This window comes from Cavia porcellus, unplaced genomic scaffold (assembly GCF_034190915.1).
Source record: "Cavia porcellus strain 051 isolate PalLab524CR breed Dunkin Hartley unplaced genomic scaffold, mCavPor4.1 scaffold_23, whole genome shotgun sequence".
NCBI lineage: Eukaryota > Metazoa > Chordata > Mammalia > Rodentia > Caviidae > Cavia > Cavia porcellus.
The window spans coordinates 39,718,090-39,744,172 of NW_026947506.1; the positions used below are offsets into that span (position 1 = coordinate 39,718,090).

At 39.1% G+C, this 26,083-nt stretch overlaps 1 protein-coding gene across 1 annotated transcript in view; it reads right to left on the reverse strand.

Annotated features, from left to right (window-relative positions):
* Window positions 1–4,649: 4,649 nt before the first annotated feature.
* The window catches only part of LOC100717370 (NXPE family member 3-like), a 35,158-nt gene continuing 13,724 nt past the window's right edge, over window positions 4,650–26,083 (reverse strand). The window contains exons 3-5 of the mRNA XM_003470163.4: window positions 22,566–22,645; window positions 20,596–20,808; window positions 4,650–5,396 (exon numbers count right to left, since the gene is read on the reverse strand). Coding sequence (XP_003470211.4) covers window positions 4,864–5,396; window positions 20,596–20,808; window positions 22,566–22,645 — 826 coding nt within the window. The 3' untranslated portion in view covers window positions 4,650–4,863. The remainder of the gene's footprint in view (window positions 5,397–20,595; window positions 20,809–22,565; window positions 22,646–26,083) is intronic.

Here is a 26,083-nt window from a genome sequence, read left to right on the forward strand (position 1 = left end):
TCAGGAACCGATTGGAATTCTGTTTGTGCACAAACAAGAAGGGAGCTGCAATTAGGGCTGAAGATGAAAGAGGAAGTGGTAAGCGTTTGTACTTGGGCCTTCCACCATGTTAGACCACTGCGATAATTGTACAATAATTTACACTAGGCCCAAAACCTTTCATTACTCACTGCTGTTCATCCCAAGGAGAAGTATGTGAGTGAGCGAGTAGTCCTTGTTTTCTTGAAGTCTGGGCTGCAGTGAATGCACCTCCAGCCACAGTTCTCACCTGTATTGGCCTCTGGAGGGCCCAGCCCTGTCTGACTACCACATTCCTACCTAATTCAGCTATCTGTAATATAACCAATGGCTCAGGTCCTTACATTCACTGCGCCTACTCCCCTTGCAAAAGAAAACCCCCACATTATGGAAGGCGTGGTGAGGAAGAAAGGCTTTATTTGAAGAGAGCTTCAAAGAGATGGAAATGTTTTGGGGTGACTCACAGAGTAAATGTTCCTGGATTTTGTGTTTCTCACCTTTCCTGGATTTAGATTCCAGGTTCTGCTTGTCTCTAACAAAGAATTGAAAAAAGTGAGCAAAAGCAATGGCAACGTGTATTTGAAAAAGGCAAAATGAAGAGTGAGGGAGAAACTGGCTCTCCAGAACCATCTTGGGCCTAGTAACTGGAGAAAGTAAGATAAAAGAACACCCAGGAGAGTAGAAGGTGGGCTATTGTGAAAACCATGATACAAGGTCTTCTTGACAACCACGTCCTTTTATATTGTACAAAATCTCTTGAGGAAACCCATGAAAATTTCTGCATCCAAGTCCTGAGAGGCAGTGCTGGGATCCCATGCCTCAGGCTGATGTCAGGTCTAGGCCATCCTACTGAAAACCTGCTTGAGGTCTAATGAGAAGTCCACAGGGAGGGGTTTGGGAACACTTCTGTGCATGTGTCTTGGGACTTTGTAATTATTAGGCCATGCATACTTCTCCAGCCATGTCCTAATGTCCCATCTCAGAGGTATTCTAGGTGTCTAAATTATATAGAAATTCGTTGAAGACAACGAATTCACAATGGCCAATTGTGCACAAGGGATGATCAAATGGAGGCCTGGGATTATCAATACCTCCAATTTCAGACTTCCCATGGGAAATTTGAGATTTCCATTCTTAGCATAAGATCATCTCTGCTTTTTGAGTCATCTCAGGATTGTACTGCAAGACAAATTCTTTCTTAGCATATGACCATCTATGTATGCCATCTTAAGTCTGAGTCTTCCACTGAATTGTAATGCTTTCCTAGTCCCACCTATTATGGTATAAATCTAGTAAATGGTGACTATTTTGGAGTGTGGGAAGAGGACCCATCAAGTAACACTGAATTTCCAGCCTTTCATGTATTACTAAACTCGCTCTTTCTCACCGTATCCTTAATACAGACAATCCGGAGTATAGTCCTGGAATGAATCAAGAGGGCGTAGATGACCTTACCCCAAGAGTCCATGGGAACTCTCAAATGGGAGGTATTGATAATCCCAGGCCTCCATTTTACCATTCCTTAGGGAAGTATGCGATTTAACCATTTTGAATTGGTGGTGCCCAACAGAAGTTTATATGCAGCCAGAGAGGGACTGGGCTCTCAGGGAAGCCAGTGGGAAGTAAAGACATCAGAGACAACTGTGGCTGGAGGCACATCTGAAGAAGATAAGGCATCAGGATAGTCACAATGGCCAGACTCACAAACCTCCCTAAGGAAAACACAGAACTGTAATTAGTATCATCCAGTTCATTAAATCCAGATAGGTTTCAGACACCCATCTGGGTGACCAGAACACCTGGACCCATCCTTTCCCCAAAATGTTCCTGTTTTAGGACTCATAGATAAGCCAGGGTTCATGATGTCAGCCACCTACCCTTGCTACATGCCCCACTTCCTCCTGGATCAATATTAGCTAAGCCACTACAGTTCCATGGGCTCATTATCACTGGGTTCATGTTGTACCACACGATGACTTTGCTGTGTAAATTGCCTGTGACAAAGGGCTTCAGTGGTGACCCACTCAGGACCCTTCCTGTCTTTCAGGAGCAATTCCTATTCCTTAGTAAACCTTTCCTACTCTTAATCTCCTTTCTCTTTTGGAATTCATTCCTCAATTTCAGGGGACATGAACGAAGCACACCTAACACCCAGAAGATTGGGAGTAAAGTTATCCTATCAGGTAGGCCACAGATTGCCACAAATCACCACCTCTCTGTGTCTAGGTGCAGAAAGGCCTTTCTTTACATTTTTTAATTCTGATCATCGAATCCAAGGCCTTTGCACTGACTGAGCTATATCTTGAACCCATGTGAGTTTTTTCTTTTTAAGACAGGGCTCACTAACTCACTAAGTTGTATATGCTGGCTCAAACTTGCAATCCTTCTGCCTCAGCCTCCCAGAGTGCTACAATTGCATTCCTCCCAGCTGCAAGGATCTGTCCTAGTACAGAGGCACAGAGGGGAGAGGGAACAAAAGGAGACAATGGACAACTTCAGTCCTGCTTCAGCTCTCCTGTCCATATTGTGCTATCTCTTTTTCCTGTGAAAACAAAACTGGACTTTAAACACCTAAAGCCAGCATCTGTAGTGATGAGGTAGTGGTCACACCCTTGGCCTGATAAAGTTTGGAGCAGCCACTTCTCTCTAAAGTTCCATTTTTCCGTGTCTACACCTACACCCCGTCTCACTGCCTCTATTCTTGAGCTCCAATCACATCTAACATCTTTCACATTTTTGTTTATTTTTCCCTCTGCAGGATGAAACTGACAAGTTCCTCTCACTTCCATTCCACTAATGCTTTCTTCAACCATCGCCTGGTTTTTAAAGTTCACTTCATTTTCAATTATAATTGTTATATTTTTCATGTTAGGATTACTGTTATTGTTCTTTAAGAGATAACCTTCCACCAGGTTTAGTGTCACATGTGATTACAACATGTGTATGAATTTCTGGGTTCAAATCCCAATAACACACAACTTTAGTTTTTTATTAAGGCTGGTTAATCATAATTATTTCATAGTTTTGAGATATTCTTTTTGGATTACACCTTAGTTGATCCAAAACCTCAAGTTTTTGTAGGTCTGATGCTTCTGATTTTTTTTTCTGTTACCCTTGCTGCTTTATTTCTGGTGTGCTTCATCATTTTTGAAAGTGAGCAGCCCCTTATCCTTAAAATTTTCTCTGGAAAATTGTTGAAGACCAGAGAAAAGCATAGGTTTCTCCATAAATCCCCATAGATTCTCCATAAATCAAAGGTATTTGATGCTTTCAGGTGCCTCCCCTAACTATTATGGTACCATAGTCCCCCCAAATATTTTTGTATGTGTGTGTGTGTGTGTGTGTGCTCCCTTGATCTGGAAATTTATTTGTCTATCACCATTAGACAAAGAGAATACTCCTTTTGAAACCTCATTTTATCTAGATCTTTCCCATTAGACTTGTCAGTGTGGATAAACCCTTGGGTATTGTCTTCTTTCCTTTCCAAAGCTACAAAGTAGATGTTAAAGAATCAAAACGTGCATATGATAAAAGTTGCATAAATCTGAGTATATACTCATGAATGTAATAGGAGCTGGGGATGTAACTCAGTGGTTTGGCACTGGTTTAGCACACACAAGGCCCTGGGTTTGCTGTACACTAGCAAGAAGAGCTTGGTTATGTTTGTGTTATGCCTAAGTACCTGTAACGCCCCCATACTGTTCTATATGCAGTTTTTTGCTCTGGGTGACCTAATTGATATGTTAATCAATTCTCCCCTCTGTAGAGAATTGTAATTCCCTGGGGACCTAACCTAATTGATATGTTAACCATTGTTGCCCTCTACAAATAACAGATGTGGTGCTAAAATAAGCTGACAAAGGATTGTTCATTACTGCTAGACTACTCTTTCCTCTGCTAAGGGAAACAAAGGTCTTCCTCATTTCTTTAGCAGATTTCCTGATCCACACCCATAACCCCTTACTTTGTAAACTGTGATATCTACAAAAAGGCTGGAAAGTTTTGACGGGGACACACAGTTTTTGTAAACTCCGACTGCACTGTGTTGCTAGGCCCAGGATAAAATAAATCAGTGATGCTTTTTTTAAAAAACATGTCCAGCCCCATTTTTTTTGAACTAGAGTTTGGGGGCTCTGAAGGCCTTGTTTGTGGATTATAAGAGGGTTCAACCCCAATATTACAAAAATAAAGCAAACTTCTGGGTGTGGGGGCATCCATCTGTAATCCCATCACTGTGGGAGGCTGAGCAGGAGAACTGCAAGTTTCAGCCCAGTCTGGACAAATTAGAACCACAACAAAACCATGTTTCAAATTGAAAAATTTAGAAAGTGTGGAATGGGAGGAGTTGAGTGCAAAGGCTCAGTCTCCAGTAATATAAAACACACACCACACACATACACACAAAACAAAAAACAATAGTACAGCAAAAGTGGGACATCTGAGTAGGACTGTGGGTTGTTTGTGGTTATGGTGCTGAACTACAGTTTACAAAATGATGGCATCAAGAGAAATTGAACAAAGGGCCCAAGGATCTCTGTGCTGCTCCTTATAACTGCATCATATACAATTTAGCCAGTAAAAACTTCTCCAAAGAACGGAATTTAAAAGAACTCATGTAAAGTATGCTCCCCTTTATATAATAAATTACATGTTTATTGATGTAGTACAAGACAGGTGAAGGAATTGATGGTCACCCAAATGTTCAGAATTTAGCCAGGTGGTAATCCTTGAGTCACTCCTCTTCTCACTGTCACTGTGAGTTGGTTGTTCCACCCTTCTTCTTTGCAGGTTCTATGGCCAGGACCCAGGCACACTGTGATCACAGTCCCAGGGAATCCAGAGTGCTCAGGTGGGACAGATGAAGGAGAGGAGTAGGTCCACCTCATTGCTGACAATGAGCTTTACTGGGTGAATTTTGTCTGTTAGGGCCAGGCTGGAGGTCATTTCCCAGGCATCTATAAAGGCCACTCGGAGATCAGAAAAGGCAGCTCGAAGGAGCCGGTTCATCTGCAGGGTGAGCCAGTCACTGCCATACACAGACTTGTAGCCAGTATTGGCCAGTTTGATGACCACAAGAGTACTGGGTGCCCGGGCCAGCAGGGCCATCACGGCTGCCCGAATCCCTGCCAGGCGTCGCACAAAGATGGAGGGGGGGAAGGTGGTGAAGTGGGCTCCCAAGCCCAGCACAACCACGGTGTGGGGACCCCCCGCCAGGCCTGTCAGCTCCCTGACCACTGAATGCAGGGAGGCCACTGGTGTGTGGAAAGTGCGCAGGGGCCAGCTGTGGGCCCGCCAGTGTAGCACTATGCCCCGAGTCGTGTCCACGGCCATCAGGGGTCCCGCCTGATATGTGACATGTAGATCCAGGGGCTTCAGGGCTGTTGGGAAGAAAAAAGTTTTTATAAGTTAACACAGGCCAGTGTACCACCCTTTTGTACAAAACAAGTGTCTTGTTTATGCTAGTTCCTTAGGACACGAGGGTTATCTTCCTGAACCCTAATGCCTCTCCCCCATGGACGTCACTGTAATCCATCCGAAGTCCTTTACAGTTTGCTTTCTTTTTTCCTTTTTTGTGTGTTACTAAAGTTCAAACCCAGGGCCTCAAACTTATTAGGCAAATGCTATGCCACTGAGCTCCACACAGCCCCTTCTTGCTTTTGAACCTGTGCAGCATTTGACTTTTGTATGCTGAGACTTCTCTCCTGAAAACTGTTATCCTTTATATTAACCCAGGGTTTTCTATCTTCCCAGTTTAATAATTTGCTTCATGTTTTCCTGGTACTTTGTAAATGAAAGCATTCTCTAAAATTCCATCCCTATCAAGTGCTTTTCTTTATGACCTACCTGTGTGGAACTTGTTTACTTCTAGGAATGTTTCCTGTCTAAGAGCTGTTAGCTTCCTGAGCTGTGATTCCACATTTCTAGTGCTCAGTTAACATTTTCTAATATTTCCCTGTTGCCTCGAAGCAATATGGATAAAATGAAGCTATAATCTTTTACACAAATTTTGCTATTTCCTGAACTCCCCTCATTGCCCGGCACCAGTTATTTATCATTTCAGTGACTTCCCAGTGTTTCACCTTTTTCTTTTCAAGTTTTCATGGAGAACCACTTTGTGAAATCTGTTGATTCTCTGTGTCTTAAAAATCAAATCATTCAAGTCCCATTCATTCTTCATGTTAAGGGTTTCATTGTTTAATTCTTGCATCTAAGTTTTAGTTCAGGTTTTCAATTACTCTCATATTTATGTAACAATATTCCACAGCAACAGATTGAGATTCATCTATCTCACCGGCACTGTTTTGATACTTGCGTACATAATGATTAAAAGGACACTGAAGTCTCTTCCCGTGCACATACAGTCTCTGTGGAGAGACAGGTATTCCCATTACAGCTAGAAACTTGGGGTATGAAAGACTGTTAATGTTCTAGAACATAATAACTGACATGAGATGAGAAGCAGGCAGAGTCAGATCAGGCAATATTGTGTAGATTCTGTTTGTGGTTCTAATGTTTGTCCAGAGGAAAAACAGAGTCCATTGAATGAAAGTAATGATTTCTGGAAGTCTTGGCCAGAGCAGTAGACAGGAAGTCCTAGATAGAGCAGTTAAGCAAGGAAAAGTATGGTGGTGTGTGCCTGTAATCTTGGCTCCTGAGAGGCTGAGGCGGGAGGATCTTAAGTTCAAGCCCAGCTTAGGTAACTTAGTGATTTAGGAAGACTCTGTCTCAAAGAAAAGGGAAAAAAAGGGCAAGCGTTTTAGTTCAGTTGGAAGGCCCTGGGTTCAATTCTCATTGCCTCAATTATTCAACCCATTACTGGATGGTACCCAGATTGAAAGGGTAAAAAATTAACAGCACAGACAAAATACTGGTTCCAAAAGTGAATATTATAGAAGTACAAATATTTAAATTTAATCACAATGCAAATAAATTATAAATCAATCACAAAATATTCTTGATGGACATACCATGTTCACAAATATCTCAGTTGGAACCAAAGTAACTACAAATTTCATGTAATCAATTAAAACCCCAGCAAGAAGTTTTTCCTCCTGAAACAAGTGGATTCACTAAACAGAATAGACAGCCCCTAAACAAGCCAAGAAATGAACCTCTGCTTGATGATTTATTCACTGCAGAACTATGCAGACAGGAAAGATTTCTCAATCAGTGCTATCAAACAGTCAGTATCAAAAATTTTAATAAAAGACATTCTCTCATAGATAACAGGAGAAATCTGAAATAAAACACGTTGAGCCACTACTATATAACCATAACTTTTGCCCAAGGTATAAATGCTAATGTCAAATGTTGACAAGAATGTGGACCAACAAGGGGGCTGGCAAAAAATGTTAAGTAAGTGTGTGTGTGTGTGTGTGTGTGTGTGTGTGTGTGTCTGGGCACTGAACATGAAGTATATCTCTAACCTTTTTTTAATGTTGTAACACTTCCATATATTTTATTCAATAAACTGAAATTTCAGGCAAAAAATTCCTGCTGAGATTTTAATAGATTATATGAAATTTGTACCTACTTTGATTCTCACTGAAATATCTATCAACATGATATGTCTATCAAGAATGTTTTGTTATTGATTTCTATTATATCTTCATTGTGACTAGCAAATATACATAATTTAAATCTTTTGTAATTTTTTGGTTTTTAGATAGGGTTTGTCTATGTAGTTAAGGCTAACCTTGAACTCACTACGTATCCTAGGCGGACCTCAAATTCATGGTGATTCTGCTGATAGTCTTCCAAATACTGGGATTACTGATGGCTGGCTCACATTCCATTTTGGAGGTCAGTACTTCATGGATGATGGCTGTATCCTTTCATCAGCAGGCATGCAGTGTCTAAATATCTTTGCTTTTTTGTGATAGGAGCATACATTGATAACTATTTCAATTTTTTAGATTTTATAAAATTTATATTAGTATTAGTACTTTATATAAAAATTATATTAGTACATTATACATCAGTACAAAATGATTACATTCATTACTAGGAAGTTGGCAGAAGGACATAACACATTTTAATTCTTTTTACTTTACCTTTTTCTCTCTTCCCTGCTCCTCCCTCCATCTCTTTGTCCCTTTCCATTTGCAAAAGATAGGTAGATATTACTTTTAGATCCATCAATTCACTAGGAATTACAGAATTGTCAATGTCTAGTGTTATCATTCCTTCTTTAATTTAAGCTGGAATCTTTTTATAGAAAGAAATTTGCCTCACCAAATATTCAGCTGTATACGAAAGAGCAGAAAGACTGTATGCTTTTCCTTTCTTTATCATTTCTTAAAATAATGACTCAGTTGCTTAAATTTCCCAAAGTGCTATCCTTATGATGGATTTAGACACATCTGTTGTGTTCAAATCAGTAGTTGCTGCCTTCATTGATGTTCCCAGTGTTTCCCTTTTTTGTTTGTCCAGTGGAAGCTTCTTTTTATTTATTTATATATTTATGTATTTATTTATTTTTGTGGTACTGGGGATCAATCTCATGACCTCATACCTGCCAGGCTGGCTCTTAGGTCACTGAGCTAAATTCCCAGCCCTGAAAGCTTCTTTAAGTAAGCTTTTGAAATTTTTTCAGACAATCATATTCACTGACAAAGGGAAATTTAATATGATCCAGCACTTTTATTGTTATTTTTTGGTAGTGTTATCATTGCTTGGATAATGCTTCAAAAATATGGTCAGATGCAGCAAATGTAAAAAAAGGTATAATGCAGCAAATAGGTAAAAGGTTTTCCAGATAGGAGACATGAAATGCAAATATATGCTCAAATAAATAGACACAGGATCTAAAATAAATTGCAGCACGCACATCTAATCCCAGAACTCTGGGAAATTGAGGCAGGAGGACCAAAATTTGGAGCCCAGATTGGGCAATTTAGGAACTCAGTGACAGCCTGTCTCAAATTAAAAAAATATTTAAAAATAGCTTGGGATGGAGCTGCGGGCTAAGGCCCTGTGTTATAGTTTGTGGATGGATGTCCCCCCAAAGCCTAATGCAGTTGTGGGGGCAGATTTCTAGAATTTGTGATTGATTCATGAGCCAATGCTGGGATTATGAGTGTGAGTGCTACACCCCTCCTCTGGTGAGTAGCCTACATACGATATAAGGGACAGGAAGGGTCTCCTCTCATGTGCTCCCCTCTTCTTTTATTCTTGTTGCTTTTGCTGTTTTCTGCTGCCATGAGCTACTGCCCTCTGCCATTAACCAACCTGTCTCAGAGCCAGCCAAACATGGACTGAAACCTCCACAGACTGTGAGCTAAATAAATCTTTCCTTCCTTAATTTTGAGGATTGAATATTTTGTCTCTACAACACACGCTGGGATCAATCCCCATGACAGCAAACAAGCAAAGAAACAAAGAGATCCAATGAATGCCACAATTTTTAGTTTTATCTATGTATCTATCACTTTCCTATATCTTTTATCTGCTGAATAACCTAGAAATATGTTATCCAATAATAATAAGCACTTATTGTGCCCAGATACACATTTCCAATTCTCCATAAAGAAGCGACAGATTCCAAGTGTGGGGGTAAAGAGGTACAGTGTGTGTCTGGGACACTTTATGCCAGAAATCAACTAAAGATTTAAAGTTAAAGTTGCATCAGAAAACAAATAAGTGCCTATTTGGCAAACATTGTGAAAATTTGAACATTAGAGAAAATAATGATGGTACTGACTCTATTACCCTGAATTTACAAAAATCCATGTGTTCACAATGACACTCAGAAAAGATAAAGTCTTTTGTTACCATTTGAAGCAACTCTTAGGCCAGGTCGTTTCTTTGTAAATTGATAATTAAAAGGGAATACAGTGCATGCCTGTAATCCCAGCACACAGGAGGATCACAGAGGACTCAAATCCAGCCTAGGCTACACATGAGTTCAAGGCCACCCTGAACTATATAGTGAGACCTTGACTCAAAAAAAAAAAAAAGCTGGAGTTGGGCCGAGCTGCGGGACTCAGACTGCTCTCTCTCTCTCTCTCTCTCTCTCTCTCTCTCTCTCTCTTGCCTGGGGGCCTCGCCTCAGCTGCCTGCCAGGAAAAGTGAGTTGGGGTGAGCTGCAGGACCCCTTTCAGCCTGGCGGTCTGCTCTCTCTCTCCTCTGGGGGCCACACCATGTTGCCTGCCAGAAAGAGTGAGATGGGCCGAGCCACAGAACCTCGTTCCAGCCTTGCCGACCACCCTCTCTCACCAGGAGGACACAGGGCAACTGCCCCACCTGAAGGAGAGGTTGGGCCAAGCTGTGGGAAACCACTCCGACCTTGCCTGCAACCTTCTTTTGGCCTGGAGAGCACCAGCACTACTGCCACTGCCTGGAGGAGGGAGCAGCCCTGCTGAGGAGGTTTGAGGCCTACCTAGGCCATAGGGGGACCCTCTATCAGCCTGCAGAGCTTTGTCATCCAAGGAGCTGGATGACTACACAATATCCAATCCCTGGGAGAGTATGAGATCCTTGCATTAGGGGGTTGGGTGCCCACTGGGCTTGCAGCCACACTAGGTTGGGCTTAGTGGGATTTGAGATTGCCTGGAGCACACCAAGTGGCCTTCTTTCCCTTAGGGAAGCTTTGCTGCCAGAGGGGGGTGCTGTGTAGCTTGAGGAGGCTTTAGGTCTACTGAGTGGAGCTGGCAACCTTCTTTTAATTGGGGCGCTTTGTTGCCCAAGGAGGGAGCTACACCACCAGAGGAGTCCCAGGAGTCCAGGACATAAGAGACAATTTCCAACACACCCAGGGGAAGCTTGTAACACTTGAATATTGGAAATATATGAAAATGACAAAACAAAAGGCCAAAATGTAATCTCAAACATCCAGCCCACCCCAAGAAAGCCTGGGAGCCATGTACATACAAGAAAATACATGCCATATACCTGAAATACTTGAAATAAATGTAACTGAAATAAAGAAGCAACTCCAGGAAGCCTTAAAGGAATTCAAACTAGAAATAATCTCTCAGAAAAAAGAAGAAATGATAAAAGAAATGAAGGAGATGTTGAATATATCAAAAGAAGACACAGTTAAAGAATTAGAGGAATTAGACAAAAAGAATCCCTGGATGAACAATACAAGAAACAAACAGAACATATAAAGCAGATGCAAACAGATATACAGGAAATCAAAAATTCCATTGAAAGTTTTAAAAACCGCCTCAATGAATGCAAAGATAGAATTTCAGAGCCCAAAAACAAGATTGCAGACAGTGCACAGAAAAGGAAAGATCTTTTAAAAATATAAAAAATCAGGAAATAACAAGTCAACACCTGCAAGATGACACAAAGAAAAACAACATAAGGTTGATAGGAATAAATGAAAAAGAAGGGGACAACATAAAGGATGTCAAGAGGATATTTAGAGAAGTAATAGCTGAAAATTTCTCAAATATGAGATTGGAAACTGATATCAAGATCAATGAAGCATATAGAACTCCAAATAGCCATAACCAAAATAAAACTATACCCAGACATATAATAATCGCCATCCCAGAAACTGAACAAAAGAATAGAATATTAAAAGCCATCAGAGAGAAAAAACAGACCACCTATAAAGGAAAACCTATTAGAATCACAGCAGACTCCTCAGAACAAACAAAGTCAAGAAGAGCATGGAGTGAAGTATTCCAGATCCTAAAGGAAATGATTTCCAACGTAGACTGATGTAACTTTCTAAATTGTCCTTCAAAATCAATGGAGAAATAAGATACTTCCATGACAAAGAACAGCTGAAGAATTCATGATCACCAAGTCAACCCTGCAAAGAATACTGAAAGACAGCCTAGATACATTTAGGAAAAAACCACTAAACAAAGCAGACAATTAACAGAACAGAAAGATAAAGATGCAACAGCAGAAAGATAACATGTCAACAATAAACCAATATATAACAGTTATAATCATTAAGGTAAATGGTCCCAATTCACCAATTAAAAGAACCAGACTGGCAGAATGGATCAAGAAACAAAATCTAACCATATGCTGTGTACAAGAAACCCATCTAACCCAAAAGGATACTCACAGACTGAAAGTCAAAGGCTGGAAAACAATACTTAATGCAACAGGAACCCAAAAAAAGCAGGGATAGCTATTCTGTTTGCAGACAATGTGAACTTCAAACCAGTAATGACCAGAGGGATAAAGAAGGTCACTACATACTGGTTAGGGGAAAACTTCAAGAGGAAGAGATAACTATCTTAAATATATATGCACCAAATTCCAGAGCTCCCAGTTATATAAAACAAGTATTAACAGAAATGAAAAACCAGTAGTAATACAATTATAATAGGAGATCATACCACAACACTGACACCAATGGACAGATCAACAAGACAGAAAATCAGCAAAGAAATAAAAGAACTGACTCACACCTGTGAACAAACGGACTTGATAGACATATACAGAGTATTCCACCCAACAACAACAGAATACACATTCTTCTCAGCAGTACATGGGTCATTCTCTAAAATAGACCATATATTAACTCACAGAACGTATTTAAATAAATGCAAAAGAGTTGAAATTATCCCTTGCATGCTATCGGATCATAACGCTATGAAATTAGAAATTAGTGATAAAACATACTGCAAAAATCCCACAAACACATGGAAACTGAATAACACACTCTTGAATAATCAGTGGGTCACAGAGGAAATTAAAGAAGAAATTAAACAATACCTACAAACAAACTAAAACACAAACACAACTTACTGGAATCTGTGGGATTCAATGAAAGCTGTCCTCAGAGGAAAATTTATTGCACTGAGTTCCCATGTCAGGGAAACAGAATGAATACAAATAAATAAACTGATGTTATACCTCAAACATCTAGAAAAAGAAGAACAGGTCAAGCCCAAAGCCAAAAGAGAGAGGAAATTATAAAAATCAGAGCAGAAATCAATGCAATAGAGACTAAAAAAAAATCCAAAAAATCAATGAACCAAAGAGTTGGTTCTTTGGAAGAATAAATAAAATTGATAAGCCCCTAGCCAACCTTATTTTTAAAAAGGGAAGAAAAAGCTCAAATTCATGCAATAAAGAATGAAAAAAGTGAAATCACTACAGAGCCTATAGAAATATAGAAGGTCATCAACACCTATTTCGAAAACCTCTACTCTCAAGGGTTTGATAACACAGAGGAAATAGACAGATTCCTGGAAGCTTATGAAGTACCAAAGCTGGGGCAGGAAGAGGTAAAACTGCTGAATAACCCAATTTCTATTAATGAAATTGAAAACGTAATTAAGTCCTTACCTACCAAGAAGAGCCCAGGCCTAGATGGATTCACTACAGCATTCTACAAGAAATACAAGAAGAGCTAATGCCAACACTCCTCAAACTCTTCAATGAAATTGAAAGGGAAGCAATCCTTCGCAAATCATTCCTAGAAGCAAATATTACTCTAGTACCAAAACCTGAGAAGGACCCACCTGAAAAAGAGAACTACAGACCAATCTCCCTAATGAACACAGATGCAAAGATCCTCAATAAAACATTGGCAAATAGGATGCAGCAAATCATCAAGAAGATCATACACCATGACCAAGTGAGATGCATCCCAGGCACGCAGGGATGGTTCAACATACGTAAATCAATAAATGTAATCCACCATATCAATAGAGCCAAAAGTAAGAGCCACATGATCATTTCTGTAGATGCAGAAAAAGCTTTTGATAAGGTCCAACATTCATTTATGATAAGAACCTTGCAGAAAATTGGAATAGATGGTCTTAACCTCAATATAATAAAGGCTGTCTATGACAAACCAAGAGCCAGTATCATTTTAAATAGCCAAACATTAAAGGCATTTACTTTAAAATCAGGCACAAGACAAGGATGTTCTTTATCACCACTCCTATTTAATATATTACTGGAAGTACTAGCCAGAGCAATTAGACAAGAGAGAGAAATAAAAGAGGTAAAGATAGGAAAAGAAGAAGTTAAATTATCATTGTTTGCAGATGATATGATACTCTACATAGAAGACCCCCTAAACTCCATTGAAAGACTCCTAGATATAATAAATAAATTCAGCAATGTGGCTGGATACAAAATCAATACTCAAAAATCAATAGCATTCCTATACACTAACAACAAAATCACAGAGAGAGAAATAAGAGAAGCCACACCCTTCACACTAGCAACCAAAAAAATGAAATATTCAGGAATTACTCTCATGAAAGAAGTGAAAGACCTATACAGGGAAAATTATAATGCACTGAAAATGAAATTGAAGATGATCTCAGAAAATGGAAAGACATCCCTTGCTCATGGATACGAAGAATAAACATTGTGAAAATAGCCATTCTCCCAAAACTGTTATAGAGATTCAATGTAATCCCGATAAAAATATCATCAACATACCTCATAGATCTCGAGAAATCACTCCTAAAATTCATCTGGAGCAAGAAGAGACCTAAAATAGCAAGGACAGTTCTAAGCAGGAAAGGCAAGGCAGGAGGCATCACAATCCCTGACTTGAAGTTATACTACAAAGCAACTGTAGTAAAATCAACCTGGTACTGGAAGCAAAACAGAGCTGAAGATTAGTGGAATAAATTGGAAGATACAACCACAACTACAAACACACTCAACCACCTCACCTTTGATAAAGGGGCCAAACATGTTCAGTGGACGAACGACAGCCTCTTTAATAAATGGTGCTGGAAAAACTGGCTCTGCATATGCCAAAAATTAAAACTAGACCCATGCCTATCACCATGCACTAAAATAAAATCAAAATGGGTCAAAGATCTAAATATTAAAACAGAAACACTAAATCAATTGGAAGACAAATTGGGTAGAAACCTTGAAGACATGGGAGTAGGTAGAGAATTCATGAACAGGGCTCAAACCGCACGGGAAATACTTCCCAGAGTCAATAAATGGGACCACCTCTTATTAAAAAGTTTCTGCACGTATAAATGAATCTCCAGCATAGTGAAAAGAAAACTCACAAACTGGGAAAATATCTTAGTGAACTGCTCCTCAGACAAAGGCCTTCTGTCTAAAACATATAAAGAATTAAAAAAAATCAGACCCCCAAAATTCAAAGATCCAATCCAAAAATGGGCATCGGAGATGAATACACACTTCTCAGATGAAGAAATGTAAATGGCAAATAAATACATGAAAAAATGCTCATCATCATTAGTCATTAGAGAAATGCAAATTAAAACCACATTGAGATTTCATCTCACTCCTGAAAGAATGGCCAAGATCAAGAAAACCAACAATAACAAATGCTGGAGAGGCTGTGGGGAAAAAGGAACTCTCCTACACTGTTGGTGGGAGTGTAGACTAGTGCAACCACTGTGGAGGTCAGTCTAGAGATTTCTCAGAAAGCTGGGATTGGAAGCCCCATTTGACCCAAGTATTCCACTTCTAGGCATATTCCCAAAAGAACTGATAGCATCATACCACAGTGATATATGTGCACCCATGTTTATAGCAACACAATTTGTAATAGCCAGAATGGGAAACAACCTAAGTGTCCATCAACTGAGGAATGGATAAAAAAAAGTTGTGGTATTTTTATACAATGGAGTACTACTCAGTTATAAAGAATGATCACACTGAGATATTTATAAATAAATGGACACAGCTTGAGACCATACTCATAAGTGAAATAAATCAAACTCACATGTATAAATATCAAATAGTTTCCCTAGTGTAGGAAATGATAAGAATACATAAAAGTATGTGGTAATCATGATTCCCAATCATATTGGCTTGAAGCCATATAAAGTTTTCACTCATTAATTGGAATGGTTTTAATCTGGGTTGTTCAATTTAATTGTCTGTGATAGTACAAATAGCTATTTTTAAGAAAACAAGACATCATAATAGCTAGTGCTGATTTAATGTCATCTTGTTTTGGAGTCCCATCAAGCTGTTGTTTGTCTGTTTCTCTTGGTTTTAACATGTTGTGTCTTATTATATTTTACTATATGTGATAGTATAAACAAAAATTTTATAGGCAAAGAGATATTATAGAAACCATTGTTTGTTTTCTGTTAGCTGGTTCTAAATATCCTGTAATGCTTTCATTCTTTAAATGGTTTCATACTGTCTTGATATGTTTGATGCTATAGTATACGAAGTTATACTCAAATAATTCAATGAAAGATACACTATGGTGACTACTATTATGTAGGTTATCTGGTGGTGAAACACAATGATGCTTAAATTGTTCGGTTCTGACCTGTGTTGTTCTGTTACTATGTCCTCTTTTATCTTAATCTCCTCCTTTTTAAAATTAATTTACTTTTTTCTTATTTTCTTTTTAATTAAGGGAAAACTAGATTGAAAACTAGCGGGATATATTATACTGTTTGTTTTCCTATCAACCTGATTTGAACCCCCGTATTGCTCTCCCCATCTTGTTCTGATTTTACTATATTCTGTTTTGTTTGATAGTATCAAGTTTGAGGGTATAGGCAACCACTTTGAAGGCAATAAGATTTACTATGATGCCCAGTATGGTTTGACTATTATCTTCTTTGGAAGTTCTATAAGGTCTCTAATGTAGGTTTTATTGGTCTTGTTCTGTACTGTTTTGCTCAATTCTATTATACCTGATAATATAGGCAACTCTTTTTAAGATAGCAAAAGGCACAATGGTAACCATTTTTGATCACCTGGTTTTCTGTTTTTGCATCATGTACTATGTCCATCCTTCTGTTCTGACTCTGTTATGCTTTGTCACATTTGGTTATTTTTTTCTCTTCAAAAAAAAGTTATAAGAACTATGAGAGTAATAAAACCCAAAAAATGTAATTATTATTGTAAAAGGAGACGAAAAGAAAATGATCTAAAAGATATAACTGCATGTATATTTAAGTGTGTCGGATAGAAAACCATATTACTGAATTTTTGTTGGATCTCTGAACAGAACTGTCTGCAATTTCACTGTATGAATATCCACTTTCTATGCTTTAATTTTGTAATTTGGACAATTGTTTCTAAGAAGACAATATGTAATCTATTAACTAGTGATTTCTCACTGTATATTTTTTTCTTGAAATTCTGTATCACTTGTAGCCTTTTACTGCTTTGCTTTTTTCTCTTTAAATAAAAAAAAAGGCAAGGGAAAGGGGAAACTATATATACTGCATTTCCAGGAAGAATTATGTTTTTTAATAACCTCTTAGCAAGTTAATGAAAGAAAGTACTATTTTACAAAAGAAGGCTACAACATAAATATAGATGAAACAAAACAGTTACAAAATCAGTATTTTGCAATAGTTTCTAAATGGTTCAAGCAATAATAATCACTGGATTAAAATCATTCTGAGCATAGTTAATGGGAATTTATTATAGTTCACACTGTGTCAAAATAAAACTGCATAGCTTCCTCTCTGTTCCCAAGGGGAAAACATGACGGTACCAGGGCGGGGCCAAGAATTTATCTGTTCAACTGGGCAAGTCTCACTGTCACTGATGATAGGAGATCAGATATTACCATTTCTCAGTGTGCTGCAGGGTTTAAAACATCATGTATGCATAGGTTTAAAATGAATCTATCCAAATTTCAACATTCAGGAAATACCACAAATAGAGGACACACTAAATGTCCCTGTACTACAGCAATTACATAAACCCAGAACATGTGATATGTAACAAGACAATTCTCACTGACTCTAAAGCAACCAAAGGAAAAAATTTTAGGAAAATTATACAGGCTTTTGAAGGAGAATTGAGGAAAGTTGTTGATGAAGTCAATAGCTCCTTCAATTGAAGGAACTATTATTCATCTTGTAAGTTGTGATCCTTTTATTTTGGCTGCATATAAAATACTCATTTAAAAAAGTACTTTTACATAAATATTCGACATGAAATGTCGAAATATTCGACATGATATCAGTAATTTAGTCTGAAACACTTTTTTGTGGTCTGAGGATTGAACCCAAGGCTTACTCACTGAGCTACAACCGAGCCTTTTTGTATCTTTCAGGTTGAGACAAGATCTTGGTAAGTCACTAACTTTTCTGGGCTGACCTCCAATGTGAGATTTTTGTGCCTCAGTCTCCCAGATTACTGGTATTACACATGTACACCAGCACATCCAACTCCAGACTGGTTATTTTTTTCCATGGAAATTTTCACTCTTTGTGTGGATAGTTGTTTTGCTGGTTGTTTCTCTAAGTCTTTCTGCTAGTCTTTCTACTAGTTTATGCACGGTGAGGTAGGTGTTATGGTTCACATTGTGGATGTTCCCCAAAGGCCTTGTGTGTTGAGAAGTGGGGCTGTTGGAAGTGACTGGATCATGAGTGCACTTACCTGTCTGGATTAATCCAGGTATGAGTTCAGAGCTGACGTGTGTTCGATTGTGGATGTGGTTAGAAGAGCTGGGTCATGAGAGGCCTGACCTGGCTCCTCTGTTTGCTCTGTTTTTCCTTCCCCCATGATGTGAGCAGCACTCTTCCCTGACAGACCCTTCCCCACGCCATCTCTGGGTTTAAGCCTGCTTACCATGGATTGGAACTTTTGACACTGAGCCAGAATAAAACTCTCTGTAAGGCTGGGTGCCCAGGATTGTGTCTCAGTAGTCAGCAAAGTGACCAAGGTAATAGGAACCTTGCATAAAATTTTGTTGTTTACTGCTATATTCCTGCCACCTAGGAGAGTGCTAGGACAAATGTTTAGTATGAATGGAAAAATCGCTCACTACATTAAGAAGTAGGGCAATTACAATTTGAACCAGAAAAGAAAATCAACAGGGGCCAACACCAACATTACCCAGAAGCTGAGATGCTCTGGCAAGGGTTTGAAAGCAGCCAGCATAAAAATGATGCAGAATAGTAAGAAGACAAATGTACCGATGGTGGGACTATGAAACGGTGCTAGTGTGGAGAACACTTGGCAGAATTATTTTTAAAAATGAAACATGATGTGATACAAAAATACAGAGAATGTTTCATTTTTAAAAATATTAGAAGCCAGGCAGCGTGGTGTACGCTTACAATCCCAGCACTTGGAAAGCTCAGGCAGGAGGACTACTGTAAGTGTGAGGTCAGCTTGGGCTACATAGTGAGCTTGTGGCCAGCCTAACCTGGATGGAAAGACCCTGTCTCACCAAAAAGCAAAATAAACCAAATTTTCCCAAAACAGTAAAAGACATATTGCTAGTAATCACCCTCAAAATAACCCCCATCACTTTAAATGCGCTTATCCTAATTATTTGCCTCTTTTTAAAGGGCCTTGACTGTCATGACTGGCTTGACATCCTGAATCAGTTGTGAATGTCTACCTTTCACGGTTATTTTGACTTTAGGGATGAGCCAGAAGTTGCACGGTGCCAGACCTGGCGAACAAGGGAGGACGCATCATCGTGTTTTCACAAGGTTGCCTCTCTGGCAGATAGGACTTGGCAGAAGAATTCCATACACACACACACGCACACACACACGTGTGTGCGTGTGTGTGTGTGTATTTTAAAATCAAATCTGAACTTCCTGTCTGAAATTTGAGACAAAAATCAGGCGGTCAGCAAGTGTGAACATTGTTGACAGCTTAACAATGGAGTTTATAGGACTTATTACTCCAGTCTATCCGGAATTTTGGGTAGCTTTTCTCTCTACTTTCTTGTGAATCAAACTTTTTTTGTTTCTTGGAAATTGCAATCAGGTCTTCATGCAAGCCAGGCAAACCTACTACCAGTGAGCTACCCACCACCCACCAGCAACCCAACATTTATAGCATCTTTGTACTAAGTCTTAGATGGTTGGGACATATTTTTAATCAAAATAATGGCTTAAAAGCTTATTTTATTTTCCACATTAGGGGTATGGAGAGTTTACTCACAAGTATGTGATAGATTTGTTTTCCATTAATATTTACTCTTTAGATAAATACACGATTTGCTGTTCTGTTAATTTAATTTTGAACTGACTCAGAAAACCACACACATGCATCAGAACTCATTAAGTTTTTAGGTTCTAAGGGAAATACCATGTCTTACAAGCTACTAGTCAAGACTGAGGTGCACATCCAAGCGTGGTGGTACAAGCCTGTGGTCTCAGCATTTCAGGAGGCTGAGGCAGGAGGATCATAAGTCTCATCCCAGGCTGCAAAATTAAGAAATTTAGCAGGAATTTGTCTCAAAATAAAAAAATAAAAAAGCATTCGTAATGTAGCTCAGCATGCAGGCAAAGAGGGGAAAAATGGGAGGAGGATATAGAGGAGGAGGAGGAACAGGAAAAAGAAAAACACGGAGACAGGGAGAACAAAGTTTGAACTCAATCCTTAATGCCCTGCACATTTTACTTTTAAAAAGAACCTGTGTGTGTTTATTGAGATCCTCAGTGAAGGCTCTTTTGGTGCCATCATGCATTGTGTTACTTGACAGCTTTAATTGGCCACCTGAGCTTCACTAAACCAAGAAGGTAGCTCCATGGCAGTAGCTGCATCCTCCCACCCTGGATTTCTTCACTCCTTTGCCTTTTGAAGGGTGACATCCTGCCCCACTCCCCACCAAGCAGGACTGCATCCTTCCAAGCCCCTCCTGCTCACTTCTTTCTTCCTGGGTCTCCACTGCCTTACCCATCCCTCCTGGTCACTTACAGGGCACCGTGTCACGCAGATACTCCCACCACTGCCGAAGCGTGGAGTCCCCCATCATGTGGACGATGCGGCCAGCCAGGCAGCCCACGATGCTATCCGCGGTGGGGAAGGAGCGGCTGGAGCAGGCCAGGGAGTGCCACACGTTTCCATGGTAGAAGCCAGAGGGCTTAGGGGACAGCAGGCCAGGGCGGCACGGGAGCTGTGGGGACAGGGCTATGGGAAAGAGAAAATGTAACAGCCCACTGAACAAAGGGAACCAACATTAACCTCTTACGACATGTCAGGTAGTCTTCTCTTCCACGTTCTTGGCACACTGTATTTCATTTAGTCTTTTATGAAACCTATGGAGAAGTGTTGTGACCTCCGCTTACAAGTAAGGATGCTGGGACACCAAACGCTAAGTAATTTGCCCATGATTAAGATTAGTGAGGGGAAGAGAGTTGTCCTACTAATTTCTCTTAATTCTTGAGAAGGAAAGGTTTGTGCTAATATTGTTTGGACAATTAAATACCTGTATCTTGTAATACATGTAACATATTAACCATTGTTACACTCCTATTAACTTGTTTTAAAATTTTGGGGGTTTTTCTCTTTAAAATAAAATTTTGAAAAAAATAATGAGGGGATTAAGAGATGAAGAGAGGAGGAGAGAAGAGGAGGGGGAAGGAAGGGGAGAGAAAGAGAAGGGGCCAGAAAAATAGTTAAAATGTGTTATGTGTGTGGACTGAGTCCACACAAGGGATGTAGTCCTTATATATTGCATGTAGGTGCTAACAAAAATTTAAAATTAAAAAAATGATGGGAAGATCCTCAAGCAACTACAGGTGGGTGCTGGGGACGTAGCTCAGTGGTACAGTGCTTGCCTAGCATGCACAAGACCCTGAGTTCAGTCCCTAGTGCCACAAACACATAAAAAATACAAGTAGAATACTATGTGATGCAGCAATCCCAATTTTTGGGTTATACTCAAATGAATTGAAACCAGGATCTTAAAGAGATATTCTCTACACTCCCATATTCTTGAATCATTATTCACAACAGCCAAGACAAGGAACAACGGAGTGTCCTTCAATGAAAGAATGGAGAGAGAAAATGTCACATGCACACAAAATGGAGTGTTATCCACTTCTGTTTTAGTATCTGGAATTGAACTCACAGCCTCACCAGGCAGGTGCTTATGCCGCTGAGCTCAATCCCTGGCTCTTGTTATTCACTCTTACAAAAGGAAACCTTGCCATTTGTGGAGCATAGTAACATTACATTAAGTAAAAGAAGCCAGACAAAGACAGATACTGCATGATGCCACTTATAAGTAACATCTAAAAACTCAACTCAGAAGCAGAATAGAACAGTGCTTTCCAGGCATTTGAGATGAGGGGGAAACACCCAAAACTTATGAACTTTGGATTATAAAAGAAATAAGTTCTGGAGATCTAAGGCACACCCTGGAGACTACAGTTGTATACTTGAAATTTGCTCAGAGGTTAAAGTTTAAGAGTCTCTATGAATCAAACACACACACACCCTAAGACACAAAAATAAGCCAACTATGTGAGGTGATGAATGTTCTTAACTAATTCAACCGTAGTAATTCCTTAGTCACCATTAGAATCTTAAACTGGAGTTACTCTTGGTCTCTTTGCCATCCCTATAACACTGCAGTTTAAAATTATCTGCAAGTGAGTCATGGATAAGTTTACAGCATTAATGATGGTGATTTCACAGATGTACACTTCACATCAGACTCATCAAGTTGTATATATTAAATATGTGCAATTTCTGTGTCAACCATGCCTCAGTAAAGTGATTTAAACAAAGAATAGCGATGGGCAGGGATAGCTTTTGAATCGTGGAAGTCTGTTATTATGGTCCATGACACTGGCCTCTACAGTATCCACCCTCTCAGTCAAGGAACTGAAGCCACCTAGGTCTACTACCACCCCACCCCAGCACATGCCAGCCCTACTCACCCAGAGTGGTGTTGCTTGTGGCTGCAGGTCTGACCAGGATAGGAGAAATGCCCTGAGAGAGCACTTGGTCTGTCACATTCCTAGAGAAACAGGACAGCTGCATTGAGGGCTGTGATCAGGTGAAGTTTAAGCTGCGAGGGTGTGTGATGATTGACTGGTCACCTTTATTCTGCCTCACTTCAAAAATGAACAAGGTCATTGCAATCTAATTATCACATTGATAACTTGAGGCAATTACAGACAAAAGAATGATGGACAGAGTACAAGAATCTTATTTTGTGCCTCAATAAAAATATAATTTTACTTATGGGATCTTCCTCCCAAGACATACAGCCCTGGTGTAAGAACAAAAATAGACAAATTCCAATAAAAGTGAATCCAACAGTATAATTAACCAGTTCTTCTCAAAACTGTCAAGGTCATCAAAGGTAAAGAAATTCAGAGAATCTGCCATTTATGGCACATACTGTAATCCCAGCACCCAAGAAGCTGAGGCAGGAGAAGTACAGGTGTGATGCCAGCTTGGGCTACATAGTGAGGTCAAGGCCAGTCTGAACTACATGGCAAGACATTGCCCCAAAATACCAACAGTTATAAAGAAGAAAAAGTCAGAGAAGCTGTCACAGCCCAGAGGAGCTTAAGGAAACAGGATAAGTAAATATATGGAACTCGAATGGGATCCTGGAAAAGAAATAAATGATATTAGGTAAACATTAAGGAAATGTGAATAAACAGTGGACTAGGGTTATCATTAATGTGTTAATACTGGCTCATGAATTATAGCAGATAAACCACAATCATGCAAGACGTGAAAAATAGGAGGAACAGTAGAGGAAAGAGGAAATGGGAACTTTTTTGCCATCAGCTCAACTTCTCTGTAAATCTAAAACTTTAAAAAAATCTATTAATAAAAAAAATGTAGGGCTGGGGATTTAGCTCAGCAGCATAAGTACCTGCCTGCGAAGTGTGAGGTCATCAGTTTGATCCCCAGTACCACAAAACAAACAAACAAACAAATCAGTGCATAGATGTTTCCCTACTATGAAAATGTTTGTCTACAAAAGTCTTATACATCAAGATTGGCAACAGCTTTATTCATAATGGCCCAAACCTGGAAAAAACTGAAATGTTCATCAAGAAGCAAATGGGTAAACAACCTGTGGTATATCTATACAGCAGAACGGTCTTCCGGAATGAAAGGAAAGAACTGCTCACACCTAGCAGCAGCAGGCTGAACCTCCAGAACATTTCACTGAGCAGAGGGAGCCAGAGGAGTGTATACTTATGACTTCATTGACAATCCTGGACATCATTCCAGAATTCTAGTCATAATTCTAGTTAAGACAAAGCTGATATTTACCGTCGGAAGGCAAATCAGCGTTTGCCTGTGCCTGGAGCCTGGTAGAGGAAATTGATGGTGAAGGGCACAAGAGAACTCTTGGGAGTTGGAACTATTCTATATCCTCCCTGTGGCAGCAGTTACTCTAGTGTACGTGCTCATTAAAATGTACTGACATGCACACTTGAAACATGCAAACTTTGGAACATGTAAATCACACTTTCATAAAATCGATTTTGAATGCTTAAATCAAGAAATTTAAAACACAGTAAAATTACTGGCTGCTGAGAAGTGTTAAAATTAGACAAGTAGCTACTGAGCATCTTTTAGTCAGTGTTCATTGCACAAATGAATGAACTGCTGTCTCTAGAATTAATAGGTTCCAGTTCTGGTGGTGCTGGGAATGCCGTTGAACAGTTCTCGCATCTGATTCCAGTTAGATGCCTTTCTCATTCTCCAAGGCTGATGTTGGGACCTTGCTATTTTCTTCCCTTCACTTTTTTGTACAGCATTTCCTACTTCACAGAGAGGCTTTCTTACCTTTTTACTTCCAACCAAAAAATGTAAATAATAAGAGATTAACAATGGTTAATATATTATATATTGCTACCTTAAAAGTAGTTGTTCAGGTTACAAGATACAGGCATGAAAAAAATGATCAAACAATCAAACGATGAAAGCACAAATTGTTCTTTTGGATGAGCTAACAGAAATTGGTAATGCAATTATTTATTTTAACTTATTCTTCTGCCAAGTTTTTTTTTTCCAGAATATAAATGTGGTCATACATCCTTCATTAAACAAAGCTACTCCACTCTTCCTGGAGCTGCAGCAATGTCTCCTTTTTTGTGTAGGACAACTTCTTGCAAAACTGGTCTACTTTTGTTATCTGTCTTCTATGCATGTTGTAAATAATTACCATGTACTTGACATCCAGTTCTATTAGATGTTAACATTTTTCCAGATATAAATCAGATTTGTCTTTTAAAAAAGAATAGCCCAGCAGTGCTGGGGAAAATGCAGATTAACTGGATCTCTTGGAATGTAAAATGACAAGGTCATTCTGTTAAATAGGTTAGCAGTTTCTTATGAAACTAAGCATTTGCTGAACATGGTGGCATATGCCTACAATTCCAGCACTTGGGAGGCTGAAGCAGGAGGCTCATCATAAATTGAGTAAAGTCTGCGCTACATAGTGAGTTCAAGGCCACCATGAACTACATAAAACCCTGTCTCAGGAAACAAAAACAAAGACAAAGACAAAAACAAAAACAAAAGCTAAAACTTGGCATTCATCAATTGCATAATTGAAAGATTGCACTCAGGCATTTATTTCAGAGAAATGAAAATTTATTCTCATACAAAAACCTCAGAATAAATATCAACAGTAGCTTTGTTAATGACTCAAAACTTCAAATACTTCTGAATGTCCTTTAAAGTATGAATAGTTAAACACATACAGTGACATCTCAGAGAGCTAGGAAAAGGAATGAATTATTGATGCATCTAATAACTCAGGCAGGTTTCAAGGGTATCACGCCTAGTGGAAAAAAAAACAATCATAACTGACTGCACACTGTCTGACTCCATTTGTATAACATTATAAAAATAGCAAAAGTATAGAAATGGAAACCAGAAGAGGGTCACCAGGTCACGAGCTGGAGGTTGGGATTTCCAAAAAGGGACAGCAGAAGAGATTTCCTGTCTGGTGATGGAAGCTTCCTGTATCTTGATTGTGCTGGTACTCACATAAATCTACTGTGAAGGAACACACACACAGACCTGAGTACACATGTAAGCTGATCAAAACTAAACAAAATTTGTAGTCTAGTCAACAGAATTGTACCAATGGTAATTTTCTTGTTATGGTATTTCCCTTCATATATATGAGGTGTTACTGTTGAAGGAAGCTGGGGAGAGGAGGTTACATCATTTATGTACTATTTTGCAACTTCTTGTGAGTCGATAATTATTTCACAATAAAAAGTTAAATTTTAAAAAGCAGGATAAATAGATCATTACAGGTATCACAAATTCTAGTTAAGACACTTTATTACCATTCCAGTCACTGCAAAGATAAGGTCACTCCTGCAAACTCAGTGTTCATAGTCTCATCCACATTTTATACATTTACTATATAATGTATCTAAAATATGAAATAGAATTCCTTGGAAATTTT